Source organism: Oryctolagus cuniculus, chromosome 12 (assembly GCF_964237555.1).
Source record: "Oryctolagus cuniculus chromosome 12, mOryCun1.1, whole genome shotgun sequence".
Taxonomy (NCBI): domain Eukaryota; kingdom Metazoa; phylum Chordata; class Mammalia; order Lagomorpha; family Leporidae; genus Oryctolagus; species Oryctolagus cuniculus.
The window spans coordinates 102620950-102646574 of NC_091443.1; the positions used below are offsets into that span (position 1 = coordinate 102620950).

The 25625-nt window shown below is 43.9% G+C and overlaps 1 protein-coding gene across 1 annotated transcript in view; it reads left to right on the top strand.

Moving 5' to 3' along the window:
- ADAMTSL3 (ADAMTS like 3) overlaps positions 1-25625 on the top strand; it is a 411707-nt gene that overhangs the window by 152276 nt on the left and 233806 nt on the right. Inside the window, exons 6-7 of the mRNA XM_008275279.4 lie at positions 3560-3796; positions 22989-23115. Coding sequence (XP_008273501.2) covers positions 3560-3796; positions 22989-23115 — 364 coding nt within the window. The remainder of the gene's footprint in view (positions 1-3559; positions 3797-22988; positions 23116-25625) is intronic.

Genomic DNA, 25625 nt, shown 5'->3' on the forward strand with positions numbered 1-25625 from the left:
CAGTCTTGACTCCGTCATGCGCTAGTTGTGTCTTTGCCTAAACACTTCCCATGTATAAAATGAGGGTAATGGTGAGTCTGACCTACGTAGCTCAGAGGGTGGTAGGGAAAGAGAACCTTAGTAAGTATCTTGGAACACTTACAGATGTTACCCAGATCCTAATTAGGGGTCACCACATGCTTAGGGACAGAAGCCCACTCAGATTAGCTGAGGGAGTCACTTCATGGATGCATGGGCAGTTAGTGGAAATTAAGCATAAGCAGGCCTTGATGGCCTGGAGCCAGGAACCAGCAAGTGAGGAAGACAGCGTCCTTACCGTCATGCCTACCACTTCACTCTGATGCATACAAACAAAAAACCAGCCAGCTCAGCCCCAGATGGATGGAATTCTCAGCCCTGGCCCTTTTGTTGCAATTCCAAATTCAGGTCAGGGAAGGTTGACCTGTTGCGGACGAATGTGTGACTCCAGCAAGGACGAGCTGCAGGCTGACATCTTCAGCTGTCTTATGTTAGTTAGCTCTTACTATATTTTTTTAAAAATTAATTATTTATTTAAAGGCAGAATTACTGCGAGTTGGAAAGAGATCTCCCATTCGCTGGTTCACTCCCCGAATGACAGCAATGGCTGAGGCCGGGCCAGGAGGAAGCTAGGAGCTTGAATTCTGTCCAGTGGCTGCCAGGGGCTCAAATACTGGGGCCATCCTCTGCTAATTCCCCAGGTGCATCAGCGGGGCGCTGCATGGGAAGTGGATCAACCAGGACTCAAACCAGCACTCATATGGGATGCTGACATTCCAGGGAGCAGCATAATTCACTGTGCCACAAGGCTGGCTTCTGTAATTCTTGTTAAGAATCAATCAGCACATTCAGTCCCTGGAGAACACTTGTCACACCAGTGAGCCTAATACAGGGCATTTGCTTATACCCTGCTCTCCTACACACTTCTCTTTGGCTTTAAAGAGTCATACACACACACACACACACACACAAAATTGGCTGTTGGACCAAGTACTGTGGGGTAGCGGGTCAAGCCACCATCTGCAGTGCCAGATCTCATGTGGGCACTGGTTTGAGTCCCGGCTGCTGCACTTCCAATCCACCTCTCTGTTGTTGCCTGGGAAATCAGTAGAATATGGCCCAAGTCCTTAGGCCCCTGCTCCCACATGGGAGACTTGGAAGAAGTTCCAGGCTCCTGGCTTTGGATCAGGCCAGCTCCAGTCATTGTGGCCATTTGGGGAGTAAACCAGCGGATGGAAGACCTCTTTTTTTTTTCTCTCTCTCTCTCTCTCTGCCTTTCAAATAAGTAAATCAATCTTTTAAAAAAACGTGGCCACAATTAGTAAAAGAGGAGGTGATAGAAGCTTATCTTTGATGGTCTTTCCTGTGGTCGGATGGTGAACCACATCCTCATTTCAACAGAAAAACATTGTCCAGTTTCAGCATTTTTTTCATTTTGACTTGCTTCCATAGGTGTGACCTGGGTTAAAATTTAATCTTGTAAGACAACAAAAATGTGGAAGCAATATAGGACTTTGGAATGTTTCACAACAAAATAATACAACTAATCCCAGAGGAAAACTTCTTAATTATATTCTATTCATTCTCTACCGACTTCCAAAAAGGATTTGAGGCAGCTTATAAAGGCCAAACGCCCAAGCACAGGAAAATACAAAAGTCGAGAAGTAAACAGGGGAGAAATGAAAGAAATTATATTTTGAAGTCCCAATTGGAAATTTATTAGTAACTCTGTGTAAAAAAATAGTAAAATCTAATAAAGTTAGATTTCTACTTCACATCATTTGTCTAAATATATTCCAGATATAATCAAGAGTTAAACATGGTTGCTCATCCCTGAAGGCACTAGCAAAATATATTTAAGTATTTATCTGTTCTCAGGGCAGAGTGAGAGCAGTATTTCTAAGCCAAACCTTAAAGGGGAATATTAATCGAGCTGACTGCATAAAAATTTAAAACTTTTTGACTTCACAAAGTTCCAAAAGCAAAATTAAGTGGAAAAACGTTTCCAACAAAAACCAAAGAGTTGATGGCTTCACTATGAAGTGTAATAGTTTCATCTGCTAAAAATAATAAAAGACAAACATTCCAGTTGATAAGTGGATAAAGGACATAAAACAAGAAATCTTTGACGAATTGATACAAAAAAAGCAAACATACCTGAAAAGATACTAAACCTACTTAATACAGAGGGGCATGCATTTGTCACAGCAGTTAAGTCACCACTTGGGATACCCACTTTCCATATTGGATTCCAGTCCAGCTTTGCTAATGTGTACCCTTGGAGGCAGTGGGTGGTGGCTCAAGTACCTGTCACTCACGTGGGGGAACCCAGATTCAGGTCTGGACTCCTGCATTCCAGCTAGCCCAGCCCTGGGGCATTTGAGATGTGAACCAAGAGATGGAAGATCTCTCTGCAGCTATCTCTGTCTCTGTCTAGACCTCCGCCTTTCAAAAAAATGAAAGTCAGCACGTTTTTAAAAATACAAAGGAAATGCAAATGCAAACAATGAAATTCCCTGTTATCTTTTGATTGGAAAAAATTTAGAAAATTATAATTTTCAAAGTGGGCAATTTGGCAGTGTTTTGATTAATCCATAAAGCATGTATACCTTTGATTCAGAAATTTTCTTTCCAGAAATGAGCCCTTGCTTGGGAAATAGTCCAGATTTGTGTAACGATTTCGGTATAAGAGTCTTCATTACTTACTCTTTTTTCGAATAGAAAATATTTCTCACAGTTGTTAACAGTGACCATTTATTACTTTTATAAATAAGAAAAAATATAAAACAACACGTTGCCTTTTCCACATCTGTTTTTCTTTAGTTGGGCAGTTGGGATGCCAAAATTAGATGCTTGATGAGTAAGGTACCAGCACCTCAGTTTGGAAATGTCTGGAGCAGAACTTAGGAGTCATCAATTCTTTTGCAAGAGCTTTTTGTTATTATTATGGGAGCACCCGGAGTGTTTGCTTTGAATCTGTTCGCTTTGATTGTACACAGAACTTCAACAGGCTGCACTATCTGCTTCGCATCTCACAGCCAGTTGAAGGGAGGTAACTGGTACCAAGAAGAACAGTGGCCGGGTGCCTGACACACGGAGGGAGAGGCAGCTCCGTGACCGATGTCGGGAAGCCTCACAGAGCACAGCAATTTGGGGCTAAATTAGGCACAAATAATCCTTTGCGTTGAACCGGCTCCTGAAAATACGAATATGGATTACTTCTATTGGAAAACCTTTAATCACCTGGAGAAATTAAAAAAAAAATTAATTGCTCTTGCTCCTAAAAAGAGATGCATTTGAAAATTTACATCCAAGATGGTCAAAAACAGGCAGGATTTTTGGCCCAAGTATTATGAGCTATGATTTACCTGGGGACAAAATACCTGTGTGGAAGTGCAATCGATTCCCAGGGGGGAGTCTCCCAGCTGTAGTTAGGCTTTGAATTTTTAAGAACTAGGGCTGGAGAGGCGGGGGGAACCTGTGTGGCCACTGTCAGCCCCTCTCATAACAGGTGCATGTGACCCCTTTCCTCTTCCTGCAGGACTGCCCCCCTGATGCGGAAGACTTCAGGGCCCAGCAGTGTTCAGCCTACAACGACGTGCAGTATCAGGGGCGTTATTCTGAGTGGCTCCCGCGGTATAACGATCCCGCTGCCCCGTGCGCTCTCAAGTGTCACGCCCGGGGACAGAACTTGGTGGTGGAGCTGGCCCCCAAGGTGCTGGATGGAACGCGCTGCAACACGCACTCCCTGGACATGTGCATCAGCGGCATCTGTCAGGTCAGCCACACACCTGCTCCCACGCCCCTGGTTCAGGGTGAGCTCTGCCCAACCTCAGGAAAGAGAAGGCATGGTCTCCTGTGCTTTTGCTCATGCAGATAGAGCTGTTTGACCATTTTGGAATGTACCAAATGCCTTAGAGGATGCGGCTAGCCTTTAAGTCACTTTTTTTTCCCCCCACAGGCAGAGTGGATAGTGAGAGAGAGAGACAGAGAGAAAGGTCTTCCTTTTGCCATTGGTTCACCCTCCAATGGCCGCCCACGGCCAGTGCTGCAGCCAGTGCACCACGCTGATCCGATGGCAGGAGCCAGGTACTTCTCCTGGTCTCCCATGGGGTGCAGGGCCCAAGCACTTGGGCCATCCTCCACTGCACTCCCGGGCCACAGCAGAGAGCTGGCCTGGAAGAGGGGCAACTGGGACAGAATCCAACACCCCGACCGGGACTAGAACCCGGTGTGCCGGCGCCACAAGGGGGAGGATTAGCCTAGTGAGCCGCGGCAACAGCCTCATTTTTTCTATACTGTGAATTTTGCCCATGGAGAACTGGAAGGATTGTGATAGTTGTGTGTGACTGCTTGTGATTCCTCGAGATGAGTGAGTCTTCGACTTGAATGTGCTCAGAAACCTTCTGGTGATGCAGAGGGCTGGGCCCACCCGGGAGTTCCTGACCCAGTAGGTCTGAGAATTGCTGTTTCTAACAAGTTAATTCTTTTAGATTCTCTATACAGGCAACCATGCTATCAGTGAAGAAACAGTGTTATTTCCTCCTTATCAATCATTATGCCTCTTCTTTTCTTGTTTTATTGTGTGAGTTAGGGCTTCCTGCATGATGTTGAAACGAGTTGTTTCAAAAGCAAAACTCTTTGCTTTGTTATTGATCTCAGTAGGAAAACATCTAGTTTCTCACCACTGGGACAATGTTAACTGTAGGTTTTTTGGTAAATATTCATTTATCAAGTTGAAATCTCTTTATACTTCTATTTGTAGAGAATTTTTTTTTATCATGACTGGATGTTGGATCTTGTCAAATGCTTTTTCCACATCTATTAATGTAATTATGTGATTTATTCCTCATTTAGCCTGTTAACATGATAGATTGCATTGATTGATTGAACCAGCTTTGCATATCTGTGATACCCCGTATGCTGTGGTGTATACTTCTTCCAATACACTGTTGGATTTTATTACTAATGTTTTGTTGGAGATCTTTGCAGCTCATGAGAGAATGCGTTAGGAAGTATTCCCCCTGCTCTTATCTTTTGGAAGGGATTGCAGAGAACTGGAATTTCTCCCATTAATGGTTTGTTGAACTCACCAGTGAACCCATTTTGGCCCTGTACTTTTTGTTTTAGAAAGTTGTTGGCCGGCACCGCGGCTCACTTGGCTAATCCTCTGCCTGCAGCGCCGGCACCCCAGGTTCTAGTCCCAGTTGGGGCGCCCAAGTCTGTCCCGGTTCTTCCTGGGAAGGCAGTGGAGGATGGCCCAGGTGCTTGGGCCCTGCACCTGCATGGGAGACCAGGAGGAAACACCTGGCTCCTGGCTTCGGATCGGCACAGTGTGCTGGCCGTGGCGGCCATTTGGGGGGTGAACCAACGGAAAAAAGACCTTTCCCTCTGTCTCTCTCACTAACTGCCTGTCCAAAAAATAAAAAATTGTTAATCATTGATTTCATTTCTTTAATGTATTTGTATCAATTCAGCTTATTTATTTTTTCCTTCATGAGTTTTGGGAGATTGTATCTTTCAAGCAATGCTCATTTCATATAGATTATTAAAATTGTGGACATAAAGTTATTCAGAGTATTCCTCTATTATCCTTTTAATAGTCATGGGATCTGATCCGTAATGCTTCTGCTTTTTATTAGTGTTTTTTGCTTTTATAAGTTTTCATCAATGCACATCTATTGCTTTTTTAATGAAAACAAATTGTCCTGAAAAGCGTTTTAGTCAGGGCTGGTATTGTGGTGCAGCAGGTTACGCTGCTGCTGGTGGTGCCAGCCTTGTGTATCGGAGCACTGGTTTGAGTCCCAGCAAGCTGGTCTCCCTGCTAGTGCACCTGGGAGGGCCGCAGAAGATGGCCCAACAACTTGAGTTCCCACCATCAATGTGGGAGAACCGACTGGAGTTTCTGGCTCCTGGTTTTAGCTTGGCCCAGTCCTGGCCATTGCAGCCATCTGGGGAAGTGAACCAGCAGAATGGAAAACCTTTCTCTCTCTCTCGCTCTCTTCCTCTCTCCACCTTTCTGTCTCATTGCCTTTCAAGTAGATTAATAAATCTGTTTTCAAAATTCAAAGAAAGCATATTAGTCTGGCGTCAGGGAGACTACTGTGTGGACTCATCTTGGGAGCCCCTTCACTGTCTCAATAGTGGGGTGATGGCGTTCTTCCCCAAGAAGCACCGGAGACAAGTTTCGGTGAACATGTCTCTTTATTAACAACCAAGCACACCTGTTAAAGGGCAGGCAGAGGGGCCTAGCTAATTCAGGGCAACACTAATTCTATAGGATAAAGCCGATATTGGCGCCACTATGCTTCTCCAATCAGCCTGAAGATCATGTAGCCTATGTAGCCTCCCAGGTGGTCCCGATGGGCCTGGGCCGCACCTGGGGGCTGTTTACCTGATTGGCAATTACAACACCCTTGAAAAGGGGGCGGGAGGCTAGGCAGGCAGTCTCCCAGCCAGGCGGGCACGGGATCACCCACACTACCGTAGATGTGATGTTGCGCACTGAAGTTGGAAGAGTTGAGTAGAGGTTTTATAATACATACATTTAATTCTATAAATTTTCCTTTAAGCACTGCTTTCATTGCATTCCCCATATTTTGATAAATTATGCTTTCCTTATCATTCATTCAGTTCAAAATATTTTAAAATTTCTTTTCAGATTTCTCCTTTAACCATGTGTTACTTAGACGTGTGTTGTCTAATCGCCAAGTATTTTGAAAATTCCCAGACATCCTCTGCTGTTGAGTTATGGTCTGAGAGTAGATCTTGTGTGGTTTCTATTTTACATTTGTGAAGCTGTGTTTTATGGCTCAGAATGTCCTGTATCTTGGTGGATGCCACATGCAGGCTTGAGAAGAACATGTAATCTGCTGTTGTTGGATGAAGTCGTCTGTAGCTGTGAATGATAGCCCTTTGATTGGTGGTGTTGAGTTTAGTTATGCTCTTCTGGATTTTTCTGCGGGCTAGATGTGCCTGTTTCTGATAGAGGGACATGTTGCTTAGTATATTCCACTCTTTCTCCTTGCCGTTCTCAGAGTTTCTGCCTCTCCTATTCTGACGCTCTTTGGTTAAATATGTATGCATTAAGGGTCGTTAGTTCTTCTTGGACCCCTTTATCATTATGTAAATATATATTCTTACCCTGAAAACTTTTCTTGCTTCGAAAACTGTTCTGTCTAAAATTAATGGAGGGGCAGTCGCTGTGGCACAGTGGGTTAGGCTGCTTGTGACACCTCATCCTGTGTTGGAGTGCAGGTTCAAGTCCCTACAACTCCGTTTACCATCCAGCTCCTCGCCAATGCACCTGAGAAGCAATGGATGGTGGCTCAAGTGCTTGAGCGCCTGCCACCCTTTGGGGAGATCTGGATTTGAGTTCCTGGCTCCTGGCTTCAGCCTGGCCTGGCACCAGCTGTTGTTGTAGCCATCTGGGGGAAAGAACCAGTGAATGGAAGCTTTCTCTCTCTGTCTCTCTCTCTCTCTTCTCTCTCTTTCTACCCCCCATTTCTCCTTCTCTCTGTAACTCTTCATTTTTAATAAGTATTGAATCTTAATAAAATTAATAAAGCAATGAAGCCACTCTTGCTTTCTTTTAGTTAGTGTTGGCATGCTATATCTTTTTGCATCCTTTTGCTTTTATTTTAAGATTTATTTATTTATTCGAAAGTCACAAAGAGAGTGGAGAGACAGAGAAGTCTTCCATCTGCTGATTAACTCCCCAGATGGCCACAATGGCCAGACCTGGGCCAGACTGAAGCTAGGAGCCAGTAGCTTCATCCAGGTCTACCATGAGGATACAGGGGCTCAAGCTTTTGGGCCATCCTCCGCTGCTTGCCCAGGCACATTAGCAGGGAGCTGGATGGGAAGTGAAGCAGCCACGGACACAAACTGGTGCCCATATGGAATGCAGGCATTACAGGTAGCAGCTTTACCTGCTATGCCACAACACCAGCCCCCCATCTCTTTACTTTTAATCTGTTTGTGTCTTTATGGTTCAAGTGGGTCTCTGATAGATGACAGATAATTAGTCTTGCTTTTTAGAGTCAGTCTGATAGTCTCTTGCATTTTAACTGGGATATTTAGATTTTGGATGTTCAAAGTGATTATTCATATAATTGTTTTAACTGTCATTAAATTATAGATTGAAATCAGCCAAACTTGTTAGTGTTTTCTATTCATTGCTTTGTTATTTATTCCTGGTTTTGTTCACTCTTTTTCTTTCCTGTTGTGGCTTTAACTCAGCATTTTATATTATTCCATTTTTCTCTCCTCTTAGCATATAAATCCTACTTATTTTTTTTAAAGATTTATTTATTTATTTGAAAGGCAGAGTTACAGAGAGGCAGAGTCAGAGAGAGAGAGAGGTCTTCCATCTGCTGGTTCACTCCCCAAATGGCTGCAATGGCCAGAGCTGGGCTGATCTGAAACCGGGAACCTGGAGCTTCTTTTGGGTCTCCCACATGGGTTCAAGGGAACAAGGACTTGTGCCATCCTCCACTGCTTTCCCAGGCACATTAGCAGAGAGCTGGATTAGAAATGAAGCAGCCGGGATTCCAACCACTGCCCATATGGGATGTCGGCACTGTAGGCTGCAGCTTTACCCGCTACATCACTGTGCCTGTCCCATACTTCTTGTTTTTTTTTTTTTTTTTTTTTTTTAACTTTTTTATATTGACTGTCCTAGAGTTTAAAATATACAACTAATCCAAATGCATTTTCAAATGACATTGTACTTTTTCATGTGTATTGTGTGTGCCTTATACTAACAGAATAATCCTTATTTCTCCTTCCAGTTCCTTATGTCATTACTATAATTAATTTCCTACACTGTTAATATTATTGTTTTGAATAAAGTGTTTTCTGACATCATTTAAAAATAAGAAAAATGAAGCTTTCATTTTACTTTATTCCTTTTCTGACACTCTTCCTTTGTATAAATCTTGGTGCTGGCCTGTGTCATTGCTTTCTCTCTGAAGAACTTCTTCTAGTATTTCTTTCATGGCAGGGATATTAGCAACAAATCCCCTCACCTTTTAGTTGTCTTTATTTCTCTTTTACTTTATAAAACATTCTAGAGGCAAAAAGAGGGAGAGAGCCAAAGAGTGATGGTGAGAGAACGAGAGAGAGAGAGAGAGAGAGAGAGAGAACACTCACATCGGCTGTTTCGTTCTCCTAATGTCCACGACAGCTAGTGCTGGGCCAGGCCGAGGCTAGAAGGCAGGAATGCACTCCAGGTCCACCATGTGAATGGCATGGACACAGCTAATGGCGTCATCACCACATCACCACTTCCGGGACCTGGAGTCGGGAGCGTTGAGGTCCGGTCCTCTGATACAGGTGTCTTAGCCAGTGTCCACACCAGAGGGCCAAATGGCCGCCGCCTCCTTCTCTTTTGATGGACAGTTTTACAGGTAGAGATTATAGGTTGGTGGGATTTTTCTCTCTTCTTTCTTGCATAGTTTCTAAGGAAAAGACACAATTCCTAGCTTTGCTTCTGTAAGGGTAGAATTTTTTTCAAGCTCCTTTTTTTTTTTTTTTTTTTTTGTTATTTTCTATAGTTTGAGCATGTTATGCCCATAATGCTGTTTTGGTGTATGAAAGTGTTTTGTTTTTGCTTTTATGTGTGTATGTGTTTTGCTTTAAATTTTTATTGTACATTTATTTACCTACTTATATAAAGAGAACAGGCTTCATGTATTTCATATATACAGTTTTAAGAACTTAATACTTCCCACCCTCCTTCTCCTCCACCCTCCCTCCTTTCTTACTTTTAATTTTTGTGATAACATTCAATTTACTTGATAATCACAAGCTTAATCCTCCACTAAACAAAGAATTCAGAAAGTAGAAAGTAGAAATACCACTGTTCCACAAGAGTATAGATAAGGTCTATAAACAATAATCAAATCTAAAGATGTCAATTTCACTCATATACATTACATTTTTATACTCTATATATTAGCTACCTCATATCAAAGAAAACATGATATTTTTCTTTTGCAGGGTGGCTTATGTCACTAAGCATAGTGGTCTCTAACTACATCCATTTTATTGCGAAAGATGGGATGTCATTCTTTTTTATGGCTGAGTAGCATTCCATTGTATATATATATATATATATATATATGTATATATGTATATGTGTATATGTGTGTATCTATATCTATATCTATATCTATATACCATCACATTTCTGTTTCTTTACCCAGTCATCAACTGATGGAGATCTGACTTGATTTAATATTTTAGCTACTGTGAATTGAGTTGCTATAAATAAGTTGCTCTCAATAACTCTTTCATATGCTGATTTCATAACCTTTGGGTAAATTCCCAGGAGTGGGATGGCTGTGTCTTGGGGTAGATCTATTAGCAGATTTCTGAAGACCCGCCATACTGTGTTCCATATTGGTTGTACCAGTTTACATTTCCACCAGCAGTGTATTAAAACATCTTTTCTCCACATCCTCACCAGCATCTGTTATTTTTGAATTTTTGGATGATAGCCCTTCTAATTGTGGTGCGATAAAACCTCATTATGGTTTTCATTTGCCTATCTCTGATGGCCAGTAATCCTAAGCATCTTTCCACGTGTCTGCTATCCATTTATCCATTTATATTTCATCCTTCAAAAATTGCCTGTTCATATCTTCATCTCATTTCTTAACTGGATTTTTGTTGTTTGCTGTTGAGTTTCTTGAACTCCTTATATATTGTGGATATTAATCTCTTATCAGATGCATAGCTTGGAAAATATTTTCTCCAATTCTGTTGGTTGCTTCTTCACTTTGTTGAATGTTTCCTTTGCTGTGCACAAGCTTTTTATCTTGATGTAATCCCATTAATCTATTTTTGCTTTTATTGCCTATGCCAATGTTTTACAGTATTTCCTCTGTTTTCCTCTAGCAATTTGATGGTTTCAGGTCTTGGGTTTAGATCCTTGATCCACTGTGCATTGATTTTTGTATAGGGTGTAAGGAAGGGTTCTTGTTTCATAATCTTTTGTATGTGGTGTTCCGAGCTTCCTGGATCTGGGGTTTAGTGTCTGCATTAATTTGGGGGGAAATTCTCAGTCGTTATTCATTGTTGCTTGAAATCTTCTGTTCCCTCCTCTCTTCTCCTTTTGGTATTCCCATCACACGAGTATTCTACCTTTTGCAGTTGTCCCACAGTTCTTGCATGTTCTTTACCTTTTCCTCCATTTTCTCTCTTTGCTTTTCCCTTTGGGAAGTTTCTGTTGCCGTATCTTCTAGCCCAGGGGTTATATTCTCCCTTTTGTGTTGATTTTCAATTCTGGCGAAGGGCCAGACCCTTCCCTGCCATGAAGCACTTACAAGCTGTGCCCACTGCCTTCCACGGATGCTCCTGATGATCTTCTCATCGTCCTGGTATAAACTCAACATCACTCTCTCAGGAGGCTTCTATGATTCCTTTACCTAATTTAGTCCTCCTGTTTCTGTTATAATACCTTTTCATTATTTTATAATTACATATTTATTGGTGTGATTATTGGATTTGTGGCTTTCATCTAGGCAAGATGGTAAGTACTCTGAGGACAGAAATAATGTTTCTTGCTTTTTTTCCATGATACCTACCCTGTGATTAAACAAAAGAATCTTAGTTACTTGCAAACTTGGAGGCTTCAAATCTCTTGGTATCCTTTTTATTTCTCTCTCAACTTCCAACCCTGAGTTTTTGAGCTCCAGTTTGATATTTCTCCAGGGTTTCCATAGACTCCTCCAATTCAGCATGACCCACAGATAAACTGATGCCACCCTCCTCAGCTCCAATAATTCTTCTACCGTTCAGTTTCCTTTCTGTTCGTGGCACCACACTGATCAGTGCTGCCTTCCTGAAGTCACACTGTCACCATTCGCTGGATTTGCTTATGGGGCTCCATCATATCTCACACATTCTACTTTGATTTCTCTCTTTCAATGCGGCATTTTCATTCCAGTTCTGGACTTGCCTGTCTCCCTCAGCTACCTACCCAGTCTCTCTCACTTTATTTCCTACCCCTGCACCATCTCATTTGATGCTTACTGTTGACCATTCTTCCCATGGGCTAAAGCTTACTACTTCATTGTTCCATTTCATACAGTATTGATGGTTTTCCTTTATGCCAACAGTTCACTTTGGGGCTCTTCCCCTAAATGATAATAGTAGTTATTTGGCAGTGGGAGAATTCTTTTTGTTTCAAGACCTTGCCAATGGGCATATAATGTTTTTCTAAATCAAGTAGAAGTTAGATAAACCAAGATGAGGAAGGAAACCACAAGTGTAGGGTGTATGGATATTGAAGAACCTATCACTCATTCTGTAAGCAAAAAGTTTCTATAAGAGAATGCTAGAATATGAGGCTACAAGTATGAGTGAAAACCAGTCATTAGCTATTCAGAAAGCTGTGAGAGAAGCCACTGAATAATTGAATAAGGAATGTGCAGATGGGTTTGGATTTAGGAGGGTTATTGTGGTGGTAAAAGGGGTAGACTCTTTGGGGAGGAGAGGATTCAGACCAACAAGAGAATTCTAGTCTAGGACAACAAGAGAGTAAAGGAGGGCACGAGGTAGGATGGATGAAGAAGCAGAGACAAATTCTACAGACTAAAGAAGCAGATCTTTTAGGGCTGAATGTTTGGAAATGGGCAATGAGAGAGACAGTATAGAATGGGGCCTGGATTTCTGATGTGATCATTATGTAGCCAGTGAGCCCCTTCACCAAGACAGAAAATATTGTGTTTATGGGAAAAAGGTGATAAGTTTGATGTATCTGTGGATAGTTCAGTAGATATATGAATCTAAAACATAGGATAGAGTTTTAGACTAGAAACACAAACCTAGAGGTTGTCATAGGGTCAAATATATTGTCACTGGGAATTGAGTAAGCAGAAAAGATTGCCAGGGACAGAGTTCTGACCCCCATCAATGAAGGAGCAAGCACGGGAAGAAGTGCCCTGGTGGGGACAGAACAGAATAGCCTTCTGTATGTGGAAAGATCATGATAAATAAGAGGAGAGAGAGGGAGAATTTTTTATCCACTGGTTCACTCCCTGAATGGTCACAATGGCCAGGGCTGGGCCAGACCAAAGCCAGAAGCCAGGAGCTTCCCCCTGGTCTCCCATGTGGGAGCTGGGGCTCAAGGACTTGGACCATCCTCCACTGCTTTCCCAGACCAACAGCAGGGAGCTGGATCTGAAGTGGAGCAGCCAGCACTCAAACCGGTGCCCATATGGGGTGCCAGCATCACAGGCTGTGGTTTTACCTGCTATGCCACAATGCTGGTTCCCTTCCCCCTCTTTTAATTCATTTTTAACTACTGGGAGGAAAGAGAGAGAGAGAGAGATTAAGAGCTTCCATCACTGGTTCATCCTCCACATTCCCACGGCAGCCTAGGACAGGTCAGAGTCAGAGCCAGGAGCCTGGAACTCAATCCAGGTCTCCCACCTGGGTGTCAAGGACCAAACTACTTGAGCCATTTGCCTCCAAGAGTGCATATAGGTGAGAAGTTAGAGTCAGGAGCTGGGGCTGGGAATTGAGCCTGGGCACTCTGAAGTGGGACATGGGTGTCTGAACTACTAGAATAAATGCTCTTTTCCCTCCCCTCTTTTTGTAAGGACCCCATCACTGGATTTAGGGCCCACCCTAAATTCAGGATTATTTCATCTCGAGATCCTTAACTTGTTTGCATTAGTAAAGATACCTTTTCCCAATCAGATCACAGTCAAGCGTTCTAAGTGGACATGTCTTTTCAGGGCCTACCATTTCACCCAGTACACATGGTAAGGAATGAATGGGATGCTGAGCATAAAGGAGAGAGAGGGAAAGGTAGAAATCGAGCTGTGGAGGTTGTGAGGCCCAGGGAGAATCTTTCCAGAATGAGAGACAGCTGGGAAAGGACTGGAGTGAAATTCAAAGTGCTCCCTTTATGACAAAGAATAGAGATGTATGGATACAAAGTTGGCACCAAGTGACTATGAAGAATGAAAAACGAAATCCCAATACACGACTCTTCCTGGAGACCCAGGTCCCTTTCTTCTCGAATTTCTTTTGACAGTTTGACAGATTCTTATGTGGAATCCATCCTGGTGTCACCCTGTTCCCCTCCTGGCCTGGAACATTCTGCAGAACCAGCAACTCTGAAGCTCTCTGTCTCTGAAGTTTGGGCTCGTGAACTTTGTAGCATCTCCTCCCATGAGCAAGGATCTGTGTTGCTGGAGGGGGCAGGGTGGGTGGATTATTGAGAAGTAGAAACATGCAATTGATGAAGTTCCTGGGGTGATTAGAGGAGCTGAGAACAGAAGCAAAGAGGAGTTATATATATATATATATATATATATATATATATATATATATAAAACTTATAACAGGTAGGGGGAGGAACACCTCTTTGCTTGAGGCAGGCAGGCAGGAGGGGATGTGGGCCACCAATCAGTTTGTATGGGAATGGACAAGAAAGTGAGACAGTGTTCTGTGTCTTCCAGTAAGATAAATAGACAGCAAAGACATCTAATGAGAATAAGGGTGCAGGATTTGGGAGAGGAGAGAGGAATTTGAGGACGATGTGAGGATAGTGGGGATGAAAAAGTGGTTACAGAAAAATTAGGGAGCTTGAGGAAATGGAAAACCTTTTCCTTGGGCTCAGTTACTGTATGTGGCTTTGGGTCAAGGTCAAGGACCTGTTCGACTGCGGTCATTGCTGTGTAGACTTCAGGTTTAGAATGAGATCTGCATTCAGATTACAATTCTGCAACTAATTGGTTGATGGGCATTTGACTACTTAGCTTAGCCCTAATGTCTGTAAGCTTTGTTTTTTTCTGTAGGTAAAAAGAAGAAAGTAACCTCCTGTAGTTCCTGTTTCACATTATTTCCTTTATCTTTCTTTTTTTTTTGACAGGCAGAGTGGACAGTGAGAGAGAGAGAGAGAGAAAGGTCTTCCTTTGCTGTTGGTTCACCCTCCAATGGCCGCCGCGGCCGGCGCGCTGCAGCCAGCGCACCGCGCTGATCCGATGGCAGGAGCCAGGAGCCAGGTGCTTTTCCTGGTCTCCCATGGGGTGCAGGGCCCAAGCACCTGGGCCATCCTCCACTGCACTCCCTGGCCACAGCAGAGGGCTGGCCTGGAAGAGGGGCAACCGGGACAGAATCCGGTGCCCCAACCGGGACTAGAACCTGGTGTGCCGGCGCCGCTAGGCAGAGGATTAGCCTAGTGAGCCGCGGCGTCGGCCTTATCTTTCTTTTTTTTTTTTTTTTTTTTTTTTTTTGACAGGCAGAGTGGACAGTGAGAGAGAGAGACAGAGAGAAAGGTCTTCCTTTGCCGTTGGTTCACCCTCCAATGGCCACCGCGGCCGGCGCGCTGCGGCCGGCGCACCGCGCTGATCCGATGGCAGGAGCCAGGAGCCAGGTGCTTTTCCTGGTCTCCCATGGGGTGCAGGGCCCAAGCACCTGGGCCATCCTCCACTGCACTCCCGGGCCACAGCAGAGAGCTGGCCTGGAAGAGGGGCAACCGGGACAGAATCCGGCGCCCCAACCGGGACTAGAACCCGGTGTGCCGGCGCCGCTAGGCGGAGGATTAGCCTAGTGAGCCGCGGCGCCAGCCTATCTTTCTTTTTTTAAAAAATATTTTATTTATTTATTTGAGAGGTAGAGTTACAGACAGAGAGAGGGAGAGATAGAGAGAAGGGTCTTCCATCTGCTGGTTCACTCCTCAAGTGGCTACAATGGCCATAGCTGAGTCTATCCAAAGCCAGGAGCCAGGAGCTTTTTCCAGGTCTCCCACATGAGTGCAGGGTCCCAAGGACTTGGGCCGTCTCACACTGCCTTCCCAGGCCATTAGCAGAGAGCTGGATAGGAATAGGAGCAGCCGGGACAAGAACCGGAGCCCATATGGGATGCTTGGGCCGCAGGTTGGGGCTCAGCCCACTGAGCCACAGACCGGCCCTTACATTCATTCTTTCATGAGCAATACTCCGAGTGCCCAGCACAGTAGCCACCACACAAGACACTAGCTCTCTTTCCCTGGCTTCCTCTTTGCTCTCTGGCCACTGTCCCCTCCTCCTGCAAAATTTGCTGCAGGAGTTTACAAGAATTTGAAGGGGCTTGAAGGATAAAGGCGGTGTTCAGTGCTGAATTAGTTCATTTTAAATGAGTGCTTCATGTCATGTGTTTGTGATTGTAACAGGCGAGTCGCTGGTTGCTAAAAGCTAAGTGCTCTTTTGGCCAGGCTATTCTCATAAAAAGAATGGCAGGCACTTGCTCAGAAGTGCTGTAGACACTTCTCAGATGAATTCGGTAGTTTTTCTTTAATAGGATAATGTGCCCATACATCTCCTTCTTGTGCAATGTGCCATGGACCCCAGTACTCATTAGAGGGAGAGAAAATAAACTGTTATTCTCTCTGCTGGTCTCAGGATCCCTGAACTGAGTCCTGACGAGTCCTTGGCACAGCTACAAATCATTTTTGCTGGTGTGTCTCCAGTCTGCTCGTTTAATTGCTTGTGCCGAAGTGTTCTTGGGAACACGTTGCCGTTAGCCTAGGCACAGCAGACAATGCGACCCCTGTGCTCACTGAATGACATTTGTTCCTGCTGCTGCAATGGAGGGCTCCTGTTCTCAGAAGCAGGACCTGGCTGGAACTAGGTGTGCAGAACAAGTTTGGTCGATCACTTAGGTTTGTTGATTCCTTGACTGCTGTTGATAAAGAAAGCAGTTATAACAGAATGATTGTTACTAACACTGGGTGCCTATCAGGGATCGAGCATTGCCTAAGTCCTTTCTATATTAGCTCATCATAACTCCATGAATTAGGTACAATAACTATCCTCACTTTGTGTATGAGGAAGCTGGACCTTGAAGAGGCTAGGTAATTTACCCAGGTTGCAAAGCGTCAGCCTGTTCAGGCGGCTCTAACAAGCTACCATACTCTGGGTGGCTTATAAATAACAGAAATTTACTGCTTATGGTTCTGGAGGCTGGGAAGTGTGAAATCAAAGCACTGGAAGACTTGGTGTCTGCTGAGGGCCTGTATCCTAGTCCATAGATAGCTGTGTCCTCACATGGAAGAAGGGCCAAGGGTGGTCTCCGGGGTTTCTGTCTCTCTCTCTCTCTTTTATTTAAAGATTTATTTAAAGTCAGAGTTACAGGGAAGGAGAGGCAGAGGCAGAGAGCGAGCGAGAGAGAGCAAGAGAGAGCTCTTCCATCCACTGGTTCACTCCCCAAATGGCTGCAACAGCCAGGCAGAAGCCAGGAGCCAGGAGCTTCATCCAGGTCTCCCACATGGGTGCAGGGACCTGAAGACTTAGGCCATCTTCTGCTGCTGTCCCAGGTGCATTAGCAGGGAGCTGGATCAGAAGCGGGGCAGCAGGGACTCCAACTGGCACCCATATGGCACGCTGGTGCTGCAGACTGCGGCTTCACCCGCCATACCACAGCGCTGGCCTGAGGGTTTCTTTTGTAAGGACATTAACCCTAATCAGGAGGGCTCCACTCTCATGAGCTAATCACCACCCAAAGGTGACCCCCCGACACACACACACCACACACCATCACAATGGGGGATAGGTTTCAACATGGGAATTTTGGAGGGGATACAAGCTTCTGGTCTATGGCATATAGCTAGGAAATTGTAGAGCTGGAGTTGAATCCCAGGCAATCTATGTCCCAAGTCTATTCTCTTAACTATTGCAGTGCACTGATACTTTCTGCATGTCTGCAGGTGTTGCTGACCTGGTTCTGTAAAAGTCAGCGCCACAGGTGAATCAAGCCTGGATGGCCGAGTGTAAGGGTTCAGACTCAAATGTCTACACACCACCTGGAAAGGATACTACTCAGGTGTGGCCTTGGGGCTTGGTGAGGGCCGTGGTCATCTGGAGAACACGTGCTCAGTGGGAAGAGGCAACAGGGTGTAAACATGTCAAGGATTTTGTTGTGTTTCTGTTTTTGTCAAGAGAAGCCAGGCATCTGCATCTCCGTGTGAAGCTTCTTAAAAATTATCTTGCTGTTCATGGCCGTGTCTTGGCCTTTAATTGTTCTCCTCTGTCATAGAAGCTAGGTTTTCCAACAGCACCCAGCAATCCCCAAAACTCAGTGGCTTCAAACAACGGTTGCTTCTCCACAATGCTCCCTGCCCACCGTAGGTCAGCAGGGGTCTCCGCTCCTCGTCTCCTGATCTCAGATCACCTTTTGTACATGACAGCTACAGGCAGGAGAAGGGGACCTTGAATTTCCTGTGCTGACCTTTAAGGCTTCTTACAGAAGTGACCCAGGGCCGGTGCCGCAGCTCAATAGGCTAATCCTCCGCCTGTGGCACTGGCACACCGTGTTCTAGTCCCAGTCAGGGCACCGGTTTCTGTCCTGGTTGCCCCTCTTCCAGGCCAGCTCTCTGCTGTGGCCTGGGAGTGCAGTGGAGGATGGCCCAAGTCCTTGGGCCCTGCACCCCATGGGAGACCAGGAGAAGCACATGGCTCCTGGCTTCGGATCAGTGCGATGCGCCAGCTGCAGTGGCCATTGGAGGGTGAACCAATGGTAAAGGAAGACCTTTCTCTCTGTCTCTCACTGTCCACTCTGCCTGTCAAAAAAAAAAAAAAGTGACCCAGATCATTGGGACTCCTATTGCTCTGGTCAAAGACAATCAATGACCACACTAAGTTCTAAAGAGTGGAGCTGTGCAGTCCTTCCCTGGACTGAATGGAGAAGCTAAACATTCTATGAATTCTACTGTAACAACCATGGATCCATGTTAGAATTTTTCTAAGGTAGACCCAGTTTTTGGAGCTCTCCAACAGGAGTTGATTCAAAAAATTGTTTGGTTGTGAAAGGAATACATTTGACTTATCTAGAGAACTGGTGTTTGACTTAATTTGGGTTAATGATATATTCTGTGATTCTTCACTGAAATGATGATTTATAGATGAGAGTTGATTCCAAAAAGAGCTGCTCATGGGTTTACAAGATTTGTTTGTTATCTTCTATCTGTGTAACTTGTCTTATTTAGCCACACTGTAGAATAAGAATCTCATCTAATCAATTTATATGGTAGTGCCTGGTACTGTAGAAAGTGGTTACGTAATAGGTGTTAATAAATTTAATTAATTAATTAATTTTAAATATTTTATTTATTTATTTGACAGGTAGAGTTACAGACAGTGAGAGAGTGAGAGACAGAGAGAAAGGTCTTCCTTCTGTTGTTTCACTCCCCAAATGGCTGCAACAGCCAGAGCTACGCCAATCTGAAGCCAGGAGCCAGGTGCTTCTTCCTGGTCTCCTATGCAGGTGCAGGGGCTCAAGCACTTGGGCCATCTTCTACTGCTTTCCCAGGCCACAGCAGAGAGCTGGACTGGAAGAGGAACAACTGGGACTAGAACCGGCGGCCATATTGGATGCCGGCGCCGCAGGCAGAGGATTAACCTAGTGCGCCATGGCACCGGCCCCTAATTGATATATTTATAAATCAATAGTTTATAAATCATTATAATTAGAGATCTTGATTTCAAGAGATGGCATAGAAGTAGAAAACATCTCAAGAAATTTCTCAACAGTTTCCTACTGTTGATTGTGCAGGGATACGAAAGCCCAAATTCAGTAGTCCCTCAATTTCAAGGGCAGTTTTGTTTTATACTCTATGAATCACAAGGCAACCAGCCCTTCTTTTCAAATATCATTTTTCTGCGATGTTTTCACATGCTTTATTTGGCTGTGAGATTTGGATGAATTCTAATTTTTTAAAAATTATGAAGCAAATATAAGTGCTCGGGGAGGCAGTATTCGATTGCCCAAGATCTTACAAGGCCCTAAACAATCTTCAAAACAAGCCCATCCTAGCTCCTACACCCACACCCTTCCTGGATTGAACAGGGGTGGGTGACTCTCATTCTCATGAAATGCAAAGTGCCCAGGGACATGAACTTGTGAGGACAGAGCTTGGCCCAGGAACAGAGCTTCTATAATTCAATGGTAGAATGACTCCCCTTGGAGAAGGTTGCATGAACACAAGTTACTCATTGGTTGAATCCCAACCATGCAAGTGTGTTTCCAAAATCAATCACCCTTAAGTTGTTCCACATGTACTTGTAAATATTAATATAATGGCCTCTGTAACTGGGTTCTTTGTTATCCATCTGCTGATACTAACGGTAGAAGAAGGTGTAACACAGTGTTAAGAGTCTGGTGTCTGAGGATTTGGGTTTTAAAGCCATTTCTGTCGCTTATGCTAGCTGGGTAATGCCGACAGGTCATCTAACCTCAGTACCCTTTAGATTGCTTATTTGTACAATGGAGATTATCGGTATCACCTGTATCTTAGGATTGCCGGGGATGAAATAAAAGACTGTGTGCGTCAGGTGTGGCGTCATGCCAGCCACATAGTAAACATGCAATAAAAATCAACCAGTATTATTGATATTGTATCACTCTCTTTAGAGAATCATATAGTCACAGTAAAACAGATCTCACAAGTCCTCAGATTCGGCCGCCTCTCCAGTAATTGAATCCCCCTCGGGTCTTCCCACCCAGAAGCCCCAGTCCATGACCAGACTCTTACTATTGACTTTCAGATTCAACTAAACTGCACTTTAACCTGGAGAGTCCCCCACAGCACCTCTTCCTCACGTCAGCCCGTGTGGATTTGAAGCCCAGGCTGTTCCCAAAGCCTTCCTGGGACTTTTCCTCCCTTTCCCGCTCACTTCTATTTGATCTCTCGTCTTCCCTTCAACACCAGCGTTTTGGAAAGCGTCGTCTATAGATGTGGTTTCAGCTCCCTCCAGTTTTATTTTCTCTTCATCGCCTTGGCTATAGAGTTTGATTTAGCAACTCCCTGGGCTAAAGCACAGGGGTGACCCAGGAGTCAAAGCAAAATGAAAACCAGAAACAACGAAAAGTGGCCATCTCCTGTGAAGCCCATTGTAACGTCCTAATCCGTGTACCGAGAGTGCTCTGTGCATTGTCTCACTGGATCCATACGAGGCTCTATGTGGAGTACATTTCACTGTTGTAGGAATCGAGCATCTGAGAGTATGCAGTATGAAGGGGTAGTGGCAGGTGGGGGTGGTGGTCGGGGTCTCTGCGTGGGCTGTCTGCCTCCCAGGTCCCTGTACCTGAACACCAGGCTTAACAATGGAGGTGATGTGTACGGGGACAGATGCTGAGACTAACCACCAGGTGGTTGGTTAATAACGCTCGGGACACACTGTGTAAAGCTCTGCATGTGAAAGGAGTAGAAACAGAAGACATGGCCCCTGTCCTCCTATCAGGAAACCCACAGTCTAGCAATCACACACGCATGCACACACACTGTATACACACACAGTCACACAATACGTACACTATACACACATGCACACACATGTATGCACACACTATATACACACACTACATACATGCACACACCATATGCACAAACTACATATATACACACACATACACACTATATACATGTATGTGCACACACTATATACACATGCACACACATGCACACACATACTATATATTCACATGCACACACATGCACAACTATATACACACACTATATATACACACATGCACACACTACATACACACACTATATACACAAACTACATATATACACACATGCATGCATACACTATACATGTACGCACACACACTATATACACACGCACACATACTGTATATTCACACACACATGCATACACATAAACATACTATATATACATACACTACATATATACACATATACATGCATACACACTATACATACATGTACACACACTATATACACACATACACACATGCACACACATACTATATATTCACATGCACACATATACACACATATACACACTATATACACTATACACGCACACACACTATATATACACACATGCACACACTATATACATACACACACTATATACACAAACTACATATATACACACATGCATACATACACTATACATGTACGCAACACTATATACACACACGCACACACATACTGTATATTCACACACACATGCATACACATATACTATATATACATACACTACATATATACACACATGAATACACACTATACATACATGTACACACACTATATACACATACACATGCACACACATAAATACACTATATATACATATACTACATATATACACGCACACATATACACTATATACACGCATGCACACACATACACACTATATACACACGCACACATGCACACACATACACACTATATACACACGCACACATGCACACACATATAAATGCACTATATATACACACATACACACTATACATGCAGACACATGCACACGCACATACACACACTATATATACAAGTATAAACATGTTCTGTATGCACCATCTATCCTATTAATTCTTATATTTAAATGTGTTTATAAATATACAGACACAATGACAGAGATGGAAGGAGGGAGGTAAAGACAGGAGATCTAAGGATACGGAATGCGGACTCACAGATAAGTGGAAATGGAGAAAGACAAAACTACATTTAAAGTAACACTGTGGACCAGAAGGATAGAAAAAGTGTCTTCAAAACCGCAGAGGAAAAATGCTTCTTATGAGAAAACCACGCGTGGCTTTTGAAAAATGCATCAAAATAAACTTACCTTTTAGTTCCCTTTTCCATGAACATTTTGGAGTTCCCTGTCGCCCAGGTTCAAGGTCGGGGTTGTTTTGGTGAGCAAATGAAAGACCAGGACAAGTGTGGTGATGGAGAGAGGGGAGGAGTGGGAGGGAACATCACCCACAGTGTCCGTTTACTTTATGTACCTAACATTACCTAAGTAAAAAGTAAATTAGACAGACGTGTCAGTCCTCCTCTTCGCGATGTTCTGGCATTCACTCAGACTTAGCCATGTTCTCATCACAGACCGCCCACCCGTGCCTTTCAGGTGGACGACACCGTGACTAGGGCTCTGCATGTGTCCCTGAGTTGCACCTGCCCTGCGTCCTGCCCCTCCTGACCGCCCGGCTTCTCTCCGCAGGCCGTGGGCTGCGACCGGCAACTGGGAAGCAGCGCCAAGGAGGACAACTGTGGCGTGTGTGCCGGCGATGGCGCCACCTGCAGGCTCGTGCGGGGACAGTCCAAGTCGCACGTTTCTCCTGAAAAACGTAGGTTTAAAACCCAATGCTGTGTTTCCAGAAAGATGTTTTCGTTTATTTCCAGAATCACATCTTCCTAATGCTAACGTTATTGTACTTGAAAATAATTTTGACTAGTTTTCTAAAAAATCAGATTTCTTTCAAAAATTGTGTGTCAAAATTTTGTTCCCATTATCTCTTCAAGGCGTGCCTGTTGCTTTGACTCTTGGCTGATACAGACTACTACTGTTTTTAAAATATTTGATGACTTTTCATATATATAGAAAAGTGATTTCTTCTATTTGTCTGGTTTCTGACAAGAGAGACAATATTTTCATATATGTGTTGCCCATTTATAATTCTTCCATTGGCTATTGAGGTCATTAATTCATTTTCCTATTTGGACATTAGCTCATTCCTTACTCTTGTGAAGTTTTAGCGTATCATAAATACTATGCTTTTGCTTGTCATACTTATTTTTTTAATTTTTAAAATTCTATTTTTATTTATTTGACAGGGAGAGAGAGAGACAATGACAGTGAGAGAGACAGAGAGAAAGATTGGCCACCCACTGGTTCACTCCTCCAATGCCAGCAGTTAGCTGGGGCTGGGCCAGGCAGAAGCCAGGAGCCCACAAGTCATTGCAAGTCTCCCATGTGGGTGGCAGAGACCCGAGTACTTGGGTCATCATCTACTACTTCCCAGGGTGTTCATTAGCAGAAAACTGAAATTAAGAGAGGAGCTGGGACTCGATGGGCATCCAAGCGCTGCTCCAAATGCACACCTTTGTCACACGTATTTCAGATGTGATTTCCAGTTTGTCATCTGGCTTTTACATTTGCTTATGTTTTTAGAATTAGTTGTTTCTAAGTTTTATTTAGTTTTCATTTTAGTAATATCTGACTTTTAAACAATCCTTTAATTGTGAGGGCTAGTAAACCTTTTGTGTAAAGGACCATGTAATAAATATGGTAATATTTGCCCTCTGGGGGGCATCTAGTCCTTGGCTCAGCTGCTCACCTCTGCTGTTGGAATGCAAGGGGAGCTGCAGACCACCTGTAGATGAATGGACATGGCTGTGTTCCAATAAAGCTTTATTTACAAAAATAGGATGCTGGCTGAATTTGACCCTCAGGTTGGAGTTTGCTGTTTCCTGCTTTGAAGGGAAAAATTTTTTCCATGCATGTTTTCTGCCAGTACTTTCCTGGCTTTGTTTTTCTACTTTTAAATCCTTTATGCATTTGAGTTTACTTTGATGTAACTTATGAAGTTACTTCTTCTTGGGGAGAACCTCACAGAAAGAATCTTCCATTCGCAGCAAGCACGAAGTCTATGATGAGACACCAGAGAGAAACCCGGCTTTGTTAAGGAGCCATTAAAATTTTGCTCAGGGATGAATGAGTGTGGAGCAGGGTGGAAGATAAGAGAGAGCGGCATTCAGGAGTCAACCATAAAGACCCTCATTGTTGTGTTTTCTATTGTAAGTTAAATAGAGGCATCAAGCAAGTTAGCCAGTGGAATGACACAGGTCTGTGTTTGAGTACTGGAATTCTCGCAGTGTGTGGAGGATGGATTACTTGTGAGGTGAGCCAGGATGCTGGGAGTCCAAATGGGAAGCTTTCTTTTTTTTCTTTTAAATGCTGAAGAGTGTTTGAAATAATGAGGGCCTGATCTAAAGTAGAGGGGCAGGAGAAGTAGAGGAGGGGACAGTTGGAGACAGATTTAGGAGGTGCAATCAGCGGAATCTGGTAATTTTTTGCATGAAGACAATAATAGAGGGGCCAGCGTTGTGGCTCAGTGGGTTAAGCCACTGCCTGCAACACTGGCCTCCCGTATCGAAATGCTGGTTGGAGTTCCAGCTGCTCTGCTTCCAATGCAGCTCCCTGCTGATGCAGCTGGGAAAACAGCAGAAGATGTCCCAAGTGCTTGGCCCTCTGTCACCCATGTGGGAGACCTGGATGGGGTTCCTGACTTTGGCCTGATCTAGCCCCAGCCATTGCAGCCATTTAGGGAGTGAACCAATGGTTGGAAAATCTCTCTCTCTCTCTCTCTCTCTCTCTCTCGTTCTCCCTCTTTCTCTGTCACTCCACCTTTCAAATTAATAAAATAAAATCTTTTAAAAAAAGACTGTAAGAGAAAGAAGAAGCCAGGGTGGTGCAAAGGTTGCAGCTTGAGCAGCTGGGTGGATAGGTTTGTTGTTCCTTCGGGTAAGGAATTCATGCGAAGGAGAAACGTATCAAAGGCCAAGGCCACCTCTCTGCAGTTTGCTATCTTCCAGAATTGTAGCCTCATAAATATTCAGTTTCTTGATAGCTTTCTGATGCCTTCAAACAAGCACTGATTTTATTTTGTCTGTGGTTGGAGAGTTGATCTGAAAAAAAAAAAAAAATGCCAGCTTGTCATGATTGATAGCAAAGTCCCCTTGTTGGTGGGACTGAGTTATAAATACAGGTGAGTCCACCTGAACGGGGGAGGTAGACTGTAACAGGAAGCCAAGAGGAAGCACTGAAGTCAAGGCTCAAGGCAGTTAGCCAGAGAAG